The sequence below is a fragment of the Loxodonta africana genome, chromosome 6 (assembly GCF_030014295.1).
Source record: "Loxodonta africana isolate mLoxAfr1 chromosome 6, mLoxAfr1.hap2, whole genome shotgun sequence".
Taxonomy (NCBI): Eukaryota; Metazoa; Chordata; class Mammalia; order Proboscidea; family Elephantidae; genus Loxodonta; species Loxodonta africana.
In genome coordinates, this window is record NC_087347.1 from 89,424,704 (window position 1) to 89,441,281 (window position 16,578).

The window sequence follows — 16,578 nt, forward strand, 5'->3', positions numbered from 1 at the left end:
CATTTTAGTATTCAATTTGTTCTTGGAGGATTAAACCCACTCTCAATATAAATTCATTATGGATGTTTCTCTGCTGCTTATTAGATCCTTATGTTCCTGTGTTTAGTAAGTGGAAAAGGCTGTTTCAGTTCCTTTTTAAATCCCCAATGATTAATTTTGCTGAAGTGGAGTTTTTAATATAAGTTACGCATTTGAATAACAAAGACTTGCAGGCAGTGTCCTGTTGCTTTCACAGATTATAAATCATTCTCACCTTCATAAAAATCATAGGTACACATTGTATGTCCAATGAGGGTTGGAAAGTTGAGGATTTCTTTGCTACAATTGAATAGCTGCTCAGCCAGGTCCTTGTCAAATTCAGTACCTCAGGTGATGATGTTGTCCAAGATTGCCTGTTCAAACTGGGGCTTAAAGAAGGAGTCTATGGCTCTATCCGTGACAGCAGACCCTGGTGCAATCCCTGCAGTGTGGGAATAAACGAAGTGATTACAGAAGCATGCCATTTAGAGTTGACTTTTGAAACATAGCATGTAACTTATTCCGCCAACAATAATTCTAGTTGCTAATAATAATTCTTATTTTCATCTTGAAAATGATCTTCTTTTCCAAGTGCAATTAAATAATAACATTCTGAATAGGCATTTACATTTGCTGTCTTTCCAGATTCACATTTACCATGTGATGGGATTTAGATTTCAAGACAAACATGACTCTTGGACATGCAAATTAGTATTGGCCTTCAGGCCCAAATTTGAATAAATTAGGTCAGGAATAAACTAGATGAGCCTGTCAGCAAGTAGCTTTCATAAAGGGATGTGACTACTTGATATTTAATCTTCTCTGCAACTCCTTGATTACTGTAATTTTTTTTTTTGCATATCTATCCTCTCTTCCTCCTGATTCTCATCATATCCATTCCCGCTCTCCCTGCCCCTCCCTGACATTATGCAAATTAGGCCTCTTGGCTGACCTTCCATTGCTGCAAAGTCTGGCTTGCTCATGGACTCAGGCTTATTTGGGCAACCGCTTTCTCCCAGCTGTTTTTCTCCCTGCGTGGACTTCTCTCTCATCCTTCCCAACCCCCTTTCATCTGACTAACACCAACTCATCCTTCAGGGGTCAGCTTAAATCACTTTCTTTAATAGGCCTGAATCCATAGAGGGAAAACCAAAGGAAAATTAAAAAGCAACACAGATGGTTACATTACATTTCTCCAGGCCCATCTTTTGACCCAACCTTTGACCCATTCTGATTTCTATTTACAGCCTGGATAAGGGGATATGTCTTAATAGCGCAGTAGATTCTCTCTGCCCTAACCCTCTTCATATGTTTTGTAATTAACCATTTGTTTATCTATTTCTCTGGTAGACTATAAGCTCTATAAAGGCATGAAATGAACAATGTCTGTTTGTTGCTATTTTCCCAGGTCTAGCACTGTGCCTGTCACATTATTGGTACTCAGTGAAATTTTGTTGAATGAATGAATGCTTCCACAAAGATACCAAAGAGTAGAAACTATGGCCCATGGGCCAAATCCAGCTCACTGTCTATCTTTGTAAATAAAGTTTTATTGGAACACAGCCATACCCATTCATTTACATATCATCTGTGGCTGTTTCACGTTACAGTGGGGGACTTGAGATGTTGCAATAGAAGCTACATGGCCTGCAAAGCCTAAAATGTTTACTATCTGGCCTTTTACAGAAAAAGTTTGTCAACCCCTTACATAGAGCATAGGCATATCCTTCTGGGTGGTATAAATTGCAATATTGATCAAAGTAGACTTAATTACAGAACACTCTAGAAGATCCATCTAGAAACCCAAAGTGACCTCTGATGATAGAGCCTTGGTGGGTCAGACTTTTTAAACAAGTCAAAAAGTAGATCCTTAAATTGTTCACAATGTCCCTAGAATAGGAAAATGATTGACAAGGAAGTTAAAATGTGTGTATCAAAAATGGTATTATTCACATGCCATCTTAATATGTAGTTGCATTAGAGAATTTATGTCATAGTTAAATCTCTCAAAGGCCAAAATATTATTTAACCAAGTACTCTATCCTCATCAAGCTGTGTTGGTTCATCTAATGAATGGGAATGTCAGCAAAGAAAAAAGCTGCAACTCTTTTATCCCTAAATGTAATGCTGCTTAACACAAAACAAACACATCTAACTAATTAGCTAAGAGTTGTTAATGAAGACAAAACTTCAAAACAAAGGTGTTTGCATGAACACAGTGGTTTAATTTTCACCGTTCATAAGCCTTCACTGTGATACAGGTATTACCTGTGTGCTGTATGTATCATGGTGCCATGGAACAAAAGACCTGGAATGCAAGGCCATGGGCAATAGACGGTCCAAGTGCCTTGTCCATGCTAGATCCTCACTAATATCAAGCGGCAACCACACAGTGATGATGGTACACTGCATGGGTGTGGGCTATGGAGATAGACCTTTGTAGCCCACAACCCAAGAATTAAAAGCAAACCTTAGTAACAATGTTACCCGTCTGATCCCTCACTACATTGTTCCCTGCTACGATTATCTGGAGTACTATTGCATGAAATGCAGTCCAGATGGATGCCTGATCTACCACTGATTGCTAAGATTTTTTTCTTTCTCTGGATGTCCACAGATGTCCTTCTTTCTCCCATATGTGAGGGCCTTGACTAGACTTTATTTCTGTGCCATGGCTGTGGAAAGGCCAAAATCTTCTTGGCTGTGCCTGATTCTAGTGAAGCCTGACTCGACACTCTGTGGCTCTGAGACTTTGGCTCAAATCACTTTGCCTCTCTGGCTCTTTGAGAGTTTCTGAGGTCCCTTCTTGCTCCAAAAGTGTATAAATCTAAGACTGTTTCTCTGCCAAAATTTCAGCCTTTTTTGTAAATCCCATTCACTCCTGTTACTCTGTCAACCAAACCTTTACGGTTATAATGTTCTGTCTGTATTGTGTTTGACGACCCTAACAAGATCTGCTCCTTTATAAAAGGCTCAAGAAAGAGAAGGCTTCCTCAAAACTTAAAATACAGACCAAAAAACTGAGCTAAACCTCAGCCCAGGGTGGCTACAGAAACAAGGTCCCTTTACTGGCTGGCCAACCAAGGAAGAGTGGGAGAGGACAGGATCTGGGAAAACGTTAGAAAGGGTCTTCTGGCCCTTGCCTAAAAGCCCAGCCTGGTCTGTTTCTGGTATTGATGAGGAAAAGACAGCTGAGGAAAGGATATGGTCACTTGTTTGAACTAAAAGTGATATTTCCCTGAGAACTATGCAGTCTGCTAATTTTGCTGATAAACAATGAAAATCTTTTTTTCTTAAATGAAAGCAATTCTGTCACTTATAAAATTCCTAAGCCTCACAATTTACTCACTCAAACTTACTCTTACCTCCTATCATAGATTGAATTTTGTCCCCTGAAGACACATGCTATAAATCCTTAACCTCTGTGCTTGTAGGGGAGCCCTAGTAGCACAATGGTTAAGAGCTTGGCTGCTAACCAAAAGGTTGGCAGTTCAAATCCACCAGCCTCTTCTTGGAAACCCTATGGAGCAGTTTTTCTCTATCCTCTAGGGCTGCTGAGTCAGAAGCGACTCCACTGCCACAGGTTTTGGTTCTGTTTTTCAGGCCTGTGGTTATAATCCCACTTGGGAATGGGTTGTCATATTATGTCAATGAGGTAGGATTAGTGTAAGGTGTGTCTTGAGCCAGTCTCTTACAAAATATAAAAGGAACAGATTAAGAAAGCAGAGATGGGGGAAGATAGATGACAAGCAACATGGAGCTCTCCCAGGAACAAGGAAACGGTAGTTGAAAAGACAAGGACCCTCCACCAGAGCCAACAAAGAAAGTGCTTCCCTAGAGCTGGCACCCTGAATTTGAACTTCTAGCCTCCTAAACTGTGAGAAAATAAATTACTATTTGTTAAAGCCATTTGTTATAGTAGTGCTAGATAACTAAGCCACCTCCAAAACATATTTCCTAACATTTTTCTACCTATGAATGCCTATGAAGGCAGTGGTAGCTCAGTGGTAGAATTTTAAAAAAAAAAAAAAATTTTTTTTTTTTTTTTTTTTACGCGGGAGGCCCAGGCTTGATTCCTGGCCAGTGCACCTCAAGCACAACCACCGCCCATCTGTCAGTTAATACTTGCATACTGCAGAATGCTGAAAAGGTTTCAGCAGAACTTTCAGGCTAAGACTAGGAAGAAAGGCCTGGCAATCTACTTCTGAAAATCAGCCAATGGAAACCCTATGGATAACAAAGAGTCAGTTCCGTTGCTCATGGGATCACTGTGAGTCAGGGGCCAGCTTGACAGCAGCTAACAATAACAACAACAACGTGAATACCTAATACCACCTGGGCAACATAAGCAATAGCTCTTCTCCCTCCAGGTTTCCCTGGAGAAAAAAAAAAAAAGATAATATGGTAGAGCTCCTTATGAGTATGTTGGTGGGTTTTGTCAGCTACCGTGTATGCTGAAATCACTTGGTTTTAATGATAGAAATCAATCCATCTCACCTATTCCCCCTGATGTACCATTTCAGATAATGGTAACATCACAGCACCGAGCATGGTAAAGTAATTTAATGAACTCATGAAGCATAATAGAAACGGAGGGAATGCCCATACCATTCAGTGGAGAGAAAAGGGAAAGTCATTATACATCTCACAAACTGACACACGCACAGGACATATTTTCTTCCTTCATTACAAGTTTACAGACTTCAGATAAATTTACGTAATCATTAAGACTTTGCCAATGCTGAGGGAAATGTAAGTCATCTCTAACTGATGCGTACATGACATGCTGATAGATGTGTCCATCTGTGAGGCTTAGAGAGAAGCATCTCTCTGCCAGTTGAGTTCAGCCCTTATCATCAAGAGCAGAAAGTAAGGATGGCATAGTGTTCAGGTGTGTCAGGGCAGTGCCATTTCTCATCTCTCCACTGGGCTATTTAGGGTGATGCTTTGAAAAAAGAGCTTTTTGCACGATAGACTTAATCTTGAGGAAATTTATGCTTGACTGCCATGCCTCTACTAGTCCTCTCCACCATACTAAATGAGGTAGTAAATCCATTTCATTGCTCTCATTTTCCTTGCTGTTAGTTCTGTGTGAGCCCTGAAAGGTACTAGGGTAGAAACATGGGTTACATACACGCCTAACATTTTGGAGGTTATTCTGAATGTGTAGGGGGAGTTAGGTCGTGACCATAACCCTGATTTTCCTCAGCATTTAGAACACTAGAATCGATGTCATCACAACAGAGGTGAACACAGGCCAGAGGATTTAGCACTCGGAGGTGTAACTAAGGTATGGCCGGTAGAATGGGCACCGCTTGAGGAGGGGCACTAAGAAGCAGTTTCTGTTGACCATCGCTGTTTCCATCGCCAGCTGTGATAGGTCATCTGGCAATTTAAAACTAATTGCTGTAGGCACTGTTTTCCATAGGTAGGCCCCTGTTGACTCCTGATGGTTGTACTACGTTCTAATAGCTCTGCAGAAAGATCCTCCATGCTAGAAAATTTGTAGTAGCCAGAGGTAAGTCTAGAATTGGTGACTACTTCATCCTAACAGAACAAAAGAGATTCAAATGTGTTCCTTTAATGCAGCCCTCACTTTGTGTGCAGAAAAGCACCAGGGACATCGTGGTAGTGATGTGATGCCTGCCACTAATGCTCCCATTAACAGGTCTGGAAAATGATGGAGCCATGACCTTGATGCTCTCACCTTAGTTCCCTTCTTCTCACCATCAAAAATACTAAGCTAAGGAAATCTGAAGTCTCCGGGTTCCCCGTTTTGGTTCCCATTGAATACGCCCTGCCTTCCTAATGCATTATAATCCTCCCAGTGTCAGGAATCAAACTTACATCTTTGTGCGTCCAAGATTAACACGTCTGGGGCTTTGGCACTGGTTCTGCTGCTAACAAGTAAACTCTCCCAGTCTTATTTTCTTCAGTTGTAAATTAAGAGGATGAATTATTATTTGATGCATTAGGTTCCTTCTGAATCAGACATTCCTTGGGTTTATGGTTATCATTCATTATGCAGCATGGTGATAAAAATGACAAATGGGCTTATGTACTTCTATTTGCACTAGAGTCAGCCCCCTTGCCCCCCCGCCCCACAACTCAACAGCTACTAGAGATGAGGAATTTTCAAAGAAGGAGCCGCAATTGGAAATCTTCTGTCTGCCTAGTAATGCCACTTTCTAATTAGCTAATTTTTATCAATAAACTATAAATAAGGTAACCAGATTAAAAAAAAAAAAAACAGATACAATGTTTGAAATACTAAATAAAGAAAAAGATAATCACAAAATCAAAATAAGTTTTGATATTATTTACGTTGGTGCTTCCTGGCTGACCTCTGGGTGTGATACATTTTTCAGCTCTTTTTCCCCTACAGGACAGCAAGATCAGCCTGTGGCAGTTTTTATGTCTTCCTCTGAAGTTTCCCTGCTTGTTCATGGTAGCTTTACATTTTTATGAACCTTATTTTTTGTCTTTACTCATTTAGACTGCACACAAAAGGACAAAGAGTTATAATATAAAAGTCAAGCAAAAGTTAGTAAGAAAACGTCTTCTAAGACCAGGAGATAATCAGCTCCCTTCTAATGTAGATATTCTGTAATAGTTTGATAAATGGACAAATGAATAAAGGAAACGATTCTCCCATTTGAGCCAAAAGCAGGCTTCGGGCATTCTTTGCAAAAAAGGGAGATGAGCTTAGCTGCTCCATGGGCATGATGTATTTTGTCCTTCCTTACCCCAGCCTTCCAGCCATGATCCCCATCCTTCCATTTTCAGATACTAGTGAGAAATCAAAGGATGGTGATTACTCCCTGGCATAGGAACCACTCATAACTCAGATCCTTAGAACGGCCACACCTCTGCAATAGACTCTTCCCAGTCCCCTGACATTCCTAGCCAGGGAATTCCTGCCCCTTCTGAGAGCTGTGCAGCATCCAGATATGTGAGGAGCTTAGAGACATTGCTTAGAAATACAGCCCTGTGCTGAGAAACGAGCTTAGCAAGAAAACTGGGTATACACACATATACACCTTCCTAAGTGTACCCACCTGAGTCCACTTGGGAAATGGTCTACACGTTCCCTGAAATTGCACATAATTCCACTCTGATCTTGCCTTGGTGCACTGTGTGTCCAGAGCTGTTAACACCCATATTCTAAATGCAGGAGAGCAATTCACAAGGGCTCCATGCAAATACATTTTTCAGTGAGTTTATTATAATGTTAAGTTGCACCACGTTGGCAAGGCTGAACATTGGCCCCTGTGTACTAAAAACTCAGTGCTTCCCAAGTTGGTTAAGGTGTGTAAGAGAGAAAATTACTGGTGAGTTAATCAGTTACAAACTAAAGTGAAGATGGGGTGGACTTTGAGGGTTTTTTTTCCCCTAACTTGAATAGCTAAGTGGTAACTAATAAACTAAAGTGACGCTGAATGCTATGTTCTGCCCCTAGGACTTTTTCCAGCAATGAATGTCATAATGGGCACTTAGTTTAATTGTGTAATAATGCAGAGCAAGAGGGAAAAAAGAACTCCTATATGAAGAAATCTACACTTTTTCTCTCGCCTGCTGATGACTTGCTGAAATGCAACCATTAGTACTTACGCTGACAGAGAGCACAGGACCGGTTTTGTACACGCAATATCTGTCTGTTCCAGCACAGATGTCTTTTATTTCTTCTTCACTTTCCTCATATCCAAGCTCCTTGTGCATAAAGAATGCAAATGCTTTCGTTCATCCATTAATTGCAAAGATTTTAATTTTTTTCACATTTTAACATCTTGGAAATTGGATAAGTGTTAACAGCCAAGGGCGACTTAAATCTAATGAAATGTGGTAGTGAAAATGGTCATTGCTTGGGCAACAGCCTGCAAGGGGTGCATCGACCCTAGGCATGGGAGAGGTGAGTGCTGAGGGAGGACCAGAGTGGTCTCCCAGTGGCGTGAACGAGTTGCCAGTTGGCAAGCACCAGGGGTCAGCAATGGAGAAGATGAGTGACAGCAAATAGCAGTGACTGAGGAGGGCAGCGCAGCCCACAGAAGGGTGACGGGCAGAAAGTCGCTGGAGACTCTCAGGCAAATAGTGAGGTGCACAGAGCCTGAAGAACCTTCAAAACAGAGAAGTAAGGTAATGTAGTGGCTAAAGGCCTGCCCTTTGAGGTTAGGTAATCCTGGTTTTGAATCCCAGTGCTACCACTGATTAAGTAACCTGCTCTATGTCACACACCTAATATCTATCTGTGTGCCTCACTTAATCATCTCCAAAACAGGAAAAATGCAGTACCCCTCACAGGGTTTTGTAAGGATGAAATGGGATTGCATATGGCAAAGAACCTTGCACAAAGCCAGGCACATTCTAAGGGTTCAGGGAATAGTAACTGTATAAGATGTAGAAATTTCCTGGCCCTGCTTTTGAACTTGTTTATTGTTGCTGTAGTACAGAATTTAGTACAAAAGAAGCTGGTTCATGTCCTAGCATAAGGCAAAGGCGGTTGGTGGTGCCTGACTGATGTGGGCAGCATTGGACAGAGGATCAGAAGGAGGGCTTGGCCTGGCACGGTCCCTAGCAAGGACAAAAAAAAATCTGTCTAAGGAAATACCTAAGTAAGATTGTAGGGTCAGAGCTCCCATTCACAAAAAATAAATAATATAACTATTGGGTGGTCTGATTACATGATGCATTCTGTCTCCATTTAGCAATAATTCCCTTGCCACATTCATTCTCAATTATAGGATGTAATTATCCTTTTATCCAGACCCTCTGCTTCTCTTCCACCCTCATTATTGACTTTTCTGTGTCTTCTTAGGAGTTTCTGTGTTGGGGACTAAGGTTGGTAAGAAACTGCAACAGAGGTCAGCCATGAAGGCTGGGAAGCAAAGAGGATCAGACCATGGTTTAAGGTGGGTTTTTAACAATTATTGATTATTCATAAACATTTCCTCCATTGATATAGTTTGAGATTTGGCCCAAGATCTAAGTACAAGGAAGTTTTTTTCCCCCCGATGTACGGTAGTTTGAAAATAACCTCATTCTGTGGTGCTAGTGAACGTAAATTACAACTATTCAGATTGACCATAAAACCGAAACAGATGTTAGAATAGCTTGTGGTTTGAATTCTTCTTTGAAGTATAGATATTGTTGTAATCAGAGGGAATTTCTGAATGTTTCTGGAGACATAAAGATGATATGTACAGAGCAGCTTAGTTCTTGAAGCCTTATTCCTAAATCAGACTTACTAAATATCACCTCCTGACGTGATTTTCAGTCTGGCCACCTTAATAAAAAGTAAAACACAGCTGAAGACAATGAACCAACACTGGCTTTAAGTGTCACTTACTGTGATTAATGTCCCAAACAAACTTATCATTTGTCCTACTTTTATCAAAGAAGGGAGAAATGCACTGGGAAGGAGTCAGAGGCTTTACAAAGATGTTAAAGCCTTAGCCCAATGACTTCTAGAACAAACTCACTTTCAAATATCCCTGGTGTCTTAAAAGAGTTAATTTAGACATTCTGTGTTAACCTGGATCTACTGCAGTTCATCGTATTCTGCATGTGGACAAAGGTATATAAACACTTTTTAAAATGCATATTACATTTTTGTGTAGCTACATACTGCTTATAAAGTAATGATTTCCCATACTACTTGAAATGTCTAGGGAAAGATTGGAGACTGCCAGTTAGTGATCTTATAAAAGATAACAAAATATAGTGCTTTCTTAAACAATAATAATAAAGAAATAGCCATCACTTTTTCATCAGAGACACCTAAGTTTTAATCCCAGCTCTTTCCTTTACCAGCTGTGTTGTGGCTATTAGAGATAGATAGATAAATATATATTATATATGCTTATAACCCTGCATCTAGCAGTGATCTTGTAAAAGAGATACATGTATTGGGCATTAAGTATGAATAGTTCACTTCTAAAGATCGTCCACCATATTTTCCAATTGCATGATTCATTCCAGTGAGTATGGAAGACACTGATAGCTGTTCGCCAAAACTCTTTGCCTTTCTTTCTGGGCATACAACTCGACTTTACTTCCAGCCTTCTTTCTAGTTAGATGAGGCCGTATGCCTGAGTTCCAGCCAGGATAATATGAACAGAAGTGATAGGTGTCACTTGCAGTCGTAACACATAGAAATCTCCCACTGGTGATCCTACATACCCTCTTCTCCTGTCTACTGGATAGATGTTGACATCTTGAGGACCTATGTGAGCCACTCATTGAAGGTGGTAGAGCAAGAAGATGGAAGGAGCCTGGGTCTCTGCATCACCACTTGGAGGAGGGCTATGTATTGATCAGGAACACCTGCTTTCTAATTAATGAGTGAGAAATAAATTTACACTGTGTTAAAGCCACTGAGCTTTTGTGGTAGAATCTAGCAAAACCTTTAAAAATACAGTAAGAAAAAGAGGAGTCATTGTTAGGCTCTTTAAGGTCTAAACTTTACACACACACTACATCTCTTTGAGACTCAATTTCTTCATCTGGAGAAGAAACTAGAGATTATAACAAACTATCTGAATTGCTATGGTGATTGAATGATATTCTACACATTTGTGCCTAGGACAGAAAGCACTCCATAAATGGTAGAAAGGATAGATGAAAACATTGTAGATAATAGATCACATTTTGTCTCAAAAACATATTCCAAGTCTTTTTTAATTCATTGATTAGATGTGTGCCTTTGTTTATTAATTATGATGTGTCTTTCAATTAATGAGTCATCTCAGAGAAGGGTCCTAGGAAAATCATCATGAGGCATGAAGCCCCATCCTAAAATTTGAATTCAGGTGAAATCTGGTTAATGAATACCAAAGACAGCCTTGATCAATGGCTCTCAAAGCCTAAATATCAGAAATAGCAGTAGGGAGAGAGGTTATATTGAGAAGATGAAGCCAAAGACAGAAACCTGCTGTCCTTGAGTCAACTCCAACTCATAGTGACCATATAGGACAGATTAGAACTGCCCCATAGAGTTTCCAAGGAGTGCCTGGTGGATTTGAATAGCCAACCTTTTGGCTAGCAGCTATAGCACTTAACCACTATGCCATCAGGGTTTCCAAAGACAGAAAGAGGCCACAAAAAGGCAAGAAGCAGCAGTCTTGAGGAGAGTGGGGAAAGGAGTGGGTCACGTTGCTGCCAGGAAATCAGCCACACCCTCAGGCTTAGTTCCCTACGTGAGAGGCAGGGGGAGGGGGTAATTTAGCAGCTACTGTTAATGAACTTCCTAAATAAATTTCTTCTCTTTCCTTTCCCCCCTCCCTTCTTCCTTTTTTACCTTCTTTACTTCTCCTTCTTCTAGCTAACCTCTTCTTCCTCCTCATCCCCTTTCTTCAATCCTGCCCCCACAATTTATGGACAATTCTGAGTTACCGTGACTCCAAGAGTTCACCTAGAGCAGTGGAACATGGGAAATAGGACTTGGAAGAACTTGGTCCAGCTCTGTATGATGTAACTGTAAACACTTCGATCTCTCTGAATTCCACCTATTTTTTTCATAGAGGAAATTAACATCTGCCTAGTCCATCTAAAAGAGCTAATGTGAAGATTTAGCAAGATGGTGGATGTGAAAACCTTTTTTTTGTTGTTCTTACGATTGCTAAAGAAGTGAATAAGTCTGATGAGAACTGTGAAATTCTCTATTGATGGGATTATAAATAGGCACAGGCCCTTTGAAAACCAAAAGTTCTTTAAAATGTTCATTTCCTGTGACTATTTCTGTGAATCATCCTAAGCAAGTAGGCCTAAATGTGAAAAATTATTCACACAATAATGTACAAAAATATTTGAATGCTGCTTACAATGGAAAATACTTCCACATAAAAGTCAGCACTAGATTATGCATGCAATGTATGGTACCGCCACTTGACATCCATAAATAATTTTTTTCAAAGAAAATGTAATAATATGGGAAAATGTTCATGACATAAAGGTAAGTGGAAAATGCAGTATACAAAGTTAAATAATTACAAATATTTTAAAATCTATCCATTAAAAAGGATTGGAAGAAAAAAATGATTGATGGTGTTTATGTTTAGGTGGCAGGACTATGGAGTGCTTTTTTTAAAACTTTGCTTTTTTTTATATTTTTCCAATTTTAAATGAACATGAACTCATTTATAATTTTAAAATACATTTAGAATAAATAGATAATATGTAAGTGCAGTTTTCCTAGTAATATTATATAAACAATTTTTAATGAAATAACAAAATCCTTAATAACATGAAATATTAGATAATGGTTATTTTTCAAGAAGTGGAAGAATATTGTCTTCTTGAGTTATTTTATTATTTAATAAACTGAGGATTAGTGAGGTTTCACTATAAATTTAGATGTTAAATATGGAACTGAATAAAAACATTATGAATTCCCAATGTATCTGAACACCCAGGAATATTGTCAATAAAATTATATTTATCTCCAGGGACCAGAGCAGCCAAATAATCATGTCTGTATTATTAGATTTGGTTAGGGAACTTTTCTATCTTGTTGGGGTAAAAATGATTGTTTATGATGTACACATTATAAATTGTTTCATAGACTGAGTGTGGCTTCAGTTCCTATTGGGAACTTGGATATTTCTCTAGCCAAAGGTATAAGGTTTATGTTGGAGAAGTAAGAAGAATAATCAGCAGAGGAAACTCAATCATTTTTCCTGAAGTTAGAAATACTTTTACCTTTAAATCCCCAAACATTGCTGATAGGTTGTGTGTTTTTGTTCTTAAACCCAAGTGATAGAGAAAGTCTTCATCCAGAGAATCCAGGTAAGGATTTTTAATATGAACAAAGCTTTTCCTGGAAAAAATGTCAGAGAATGTAAAGGAATTTGGAGAGAAAGCACACAAAAGAGAAAGTATGTTAGTCTATACCTATAATTTGCCTCTAGTCCAAATACTGGTCACTAACCTTTCTCTAGGATTAAATGATCTTGTGATATAACAATGATGACAATAATAGCTAATATTAGCTGTGTACATACTATGTGTGAAGCAAAGCACTAAGCATGAAAATTGCACAGTAGCATGAAAACTGTGTACAATGAATAGATTACCTCATTAATCCCATAACAATTCTATTACGAAAAACCAAACTCATTGCCGTGGAGTTGATCCTGAGTCATAGTGACCGTACAGGACAGAGTAGAACTGCTCCATAAAGTTTCCAAGTGGCAACTGGTGGATTTGAAGTGCCGATGTTTTGGTTAGCAGCCGTAGCTGGCCATAGCTCTTAACCTCTGTGCCACCAGGGCTCTGATCACTCTATTGTTGTTGTTGTTAGGTGCCATCGAGTCGATTCCAATTCATAGCAACCCTATGTACAACAGAATGAAACACTGCCCTGTCCTGCACCATCCTCACAATCCTTGTTATGCTTGAGCCCATTGTTGCAGCCACTATGTCAATCCATCTCATTAAGCGTCTTTCACTTTTTCGCTGATCCTTTATCAAGCATGATGTCCTTCTCCAGGGACTGATTCCTCCTGATACCATGTCCAAAGTATGTGAAACATAGTCTTGCCATCCTTGCTTCTAAGGAGCATTCCGGTCATACTTCTTCCAAGACAGATTGGTTCATTTTTTTGGTGGTCCATAGTATATTCAATATTCTTGACTAAAACCACAATTCAAAGCCGTCAATTCTTCTTTCATCTTCCTTATTTATCATCCAACTTTCACATGCATATGCGGCGATTTAAAACACCATGGCTTGGATTAGGTACACCTTAGTCCTCAAGGTAACATCTTTGCTTTTTAACACTTTAAAGAGATCTTTTGCAGCAGATTTGCCCTATACAATGCATCTTTTGATTTCTTGACTGCTGCTTCCCATGGGTATTGATTGTGGATCCAAGTAAAATGTAATCCTTGACAACTTCAATCTTTCCTCTGTTTACTGTGGTGTTGCTTATTGATCCAGTCATGAGGATTTTTGTTTTCTTTATGTTGAGGTGCAATCCATACTGAAGATTGTGGTCTTTGATCTTCATCAGTAAGTACTTCAAGTCTTCTTCACTTTCAGCAAGCAAGGTTGAGTCATCTGCATAACACAGGCTGTTGATGAGTCTCCCTCCAATCCTGATGCCCTGCTCTTCTTCATAGAGTCCAGCTTCTCAGATTATTTGCTCAGCATACAGATTGAATAGGTATGGTGAAACAATACAACCCTGACACACACCTTTGCTGACTTTAAACCAATCAGTATTCCCTTGTTCTGTCAGAACAACTACTTCTTGATCTATGTAAAGTTTCCTCATGAGTACAATTAACTGTTCTGGAATTCCCATTCTTCGCAATGTTATCCATAATTTGTTCTGATCCACATGGTCGAATGCCTTTGCATGGTCAATAAAACACAGGTAAACATCCTTCTGGTGTTCTCTGCTTTCAGCCAGGATCCATCTGACATCAGCAATGGTATCCCTGGTTCCACGTCCTCTTCTGAATCCAGCCTGAATTTCTGGCAGTTCCCTGTCGATATACTGCTGCAGCCATTTTTGAATGATCTTCAGCAAAATTTTGCTTGCGTGTAATATTAGTGATATTGTTTGACAATTTCCACATTTGGTTGGATCACCTTTCTTGGGAATAGGCATAAATATGGATCTCTTCCATTCAGTTGGCCCGGTAGATGTCTTCCAAATTTCTTGGCATAGACGAGTGAGCACTTCCAGTGCTGCATCCATTTGTTGAAACGTCTCGATTGATATTCCGTCAGTTTCTTGGAACCTTGTTTTTCACCAGTGCTTTCAGTGTAGCTTGGACGTCTTCCTTCGGTACCATGTTACTGATCACATGCTACCTCCTGAAATGGTTGAACATCGACCAGTTCTTTTTGGTATGGTGACTCTGTGTATTCTTTCCATCTTTGGATGCTTCCTGCATCATTTAATATGTTCCCTATAGAATCCTTCACTATTGCAACCTGAGGCATGAATTTTTTCTTCAGTTCTTTCAGCTTGAAAAATGCCGTGTGTGTTCTTCCCTTTTGGTTTTCTATCTCCAGGTCTTTGTACATGTCATTATAATGCTTTACTTGGTCTTCTCGAGGCACCCTTTGAAATCTTCTATTCAGCTCTTTTGCTTCTTCATTTCTTCCTTTGGTTTTAGCTACTTGATGTTCTAGAGCAAGTTTCAGAGTCTTTTCTGACATCCTTTTTGATCTTTTCTTTCTTTCCTGTCTGTTTAATGCCATCTTGCTTTCTTCGTGTGTAGTGTTCTTGATGTCATTCTATAACTCATCTGGTCTTTGTTCATTAGGGTTCGTCATGTGAAATCTATTCTTGAGATGGTCTCTAAATTCAGGTGGGATATACTCAAGGTTGTACTTTGGCTCTCATTGACTTGTTCTAATTTTCTTCAGTTTCAACTTGAACTTGCATATAAGCAATTGATGGTCTGTTCCACAGAAGTCCCCTGGCCTTGTTCTAATTGATGATATTGAGCTTTCCCATTGTCTCTTTCCACAGATGTAGTCAGTTTAATTCTTATGTGTTCCATCTGGTGAGGTCCACGTGTATAGTCACCATTTATGTTGGCGAAAAGAAGTATTTGCAATGAAGAAGTCATTGGTCTTGCAAAATTTTATCATGCAATCTCCAGCATCATTTCTATCACCAAGGCCATATTTTCCAACTACTGGTCCTTCTTTGTTTCCAGCTTTTGCATTCCAATTACCAGTAATTATCTATGCATCCCAATTGCATATTCCATCCATTTCAGACTGCAGAAGTTGATAAAAATCTTCAATTTCTTCATCTTTGGCCTTAGTGGTTGGTGCACAAACTTGAATAATAGTCGTATTAACTGGTCTTCCTTGTAGGCGTATGGATAGTATTTTATCACTGACAGTGTTGTACTTCAGGTAGATCTTGGAATGTTCTTTTTGACAGTGAATGCAGTGCCATTCCTCTTCAATTTGTCCAGTATAGCAGACCATATGATTGTTCCATTCAAAATTACTAATACCAGTCCATTTCGGCTCACTAATGCCCAGGATATCGATGTTTATGCATTCCATTTCATTTTTGATGATTTCCAATTCTCCTAGATTCATACTTCATAAATTCCTTGTTCCGATTATTAACTAATGTTTGCAGCTGTTTCTTCTCATTTTGAGTCATGCCACATCAGCAAATGAAGGTCCTTAAAGCTTGACTCCATCTGCATATTAAGGTCAACTCTACTTTGAGGAGGCAGCTCTTCCCCAGTTGTATTTTGAGGGCCCTCCAACCTGAGTGGCTCATCTCCTGGTACTAAATCAGACAATGTTTCACTGCTATTCATAAGGTTTTCACTGGATAATTCTTTTCAGAAGTAGACTGCCAGATTCTTCTTCCTAGTCTTAGTCTGGAAGCTCAGCTGAAACCTATCTGCCATGGGTAACCCTGCTGGTGTTTGAATACTGGTGACATGGCTTCCGGCATCACAGCAACATGCAAGCCCCCACAATATGACAAACTGACAAATGCGTGGGGGGACCATTCTATTAGGTAATTAATATTAATATTTCAATTTACAAATGAAGAAACTGAGGCTTACAGAAGT

General features: G+C 39.4%; 1 protein-coding gene across 1 annotated transcript in view; it reads right to left on the reverse strand.

Moving 5' to 3' along the window:
- The window catches only part of UPP2 (uridine phosphorylase 2), a 56,667-nt gene that overhangs the window by 12,464 nt on the left and 27,625 nt on the right, over positions 1-16,578 (reverse strand). The window contains 4 exon segments of the mRNA XM_064287450.1: positions 254-460; positions 4,516-4,630; positions 7,630-7,728; positions 12,712-12,829. Coding sequence (XP_064143520.1) covers positions 254-460; positions 4,516-4,630; positions 7,630-7,728; positions 12,712-12,829 — 539 coding nt within the window.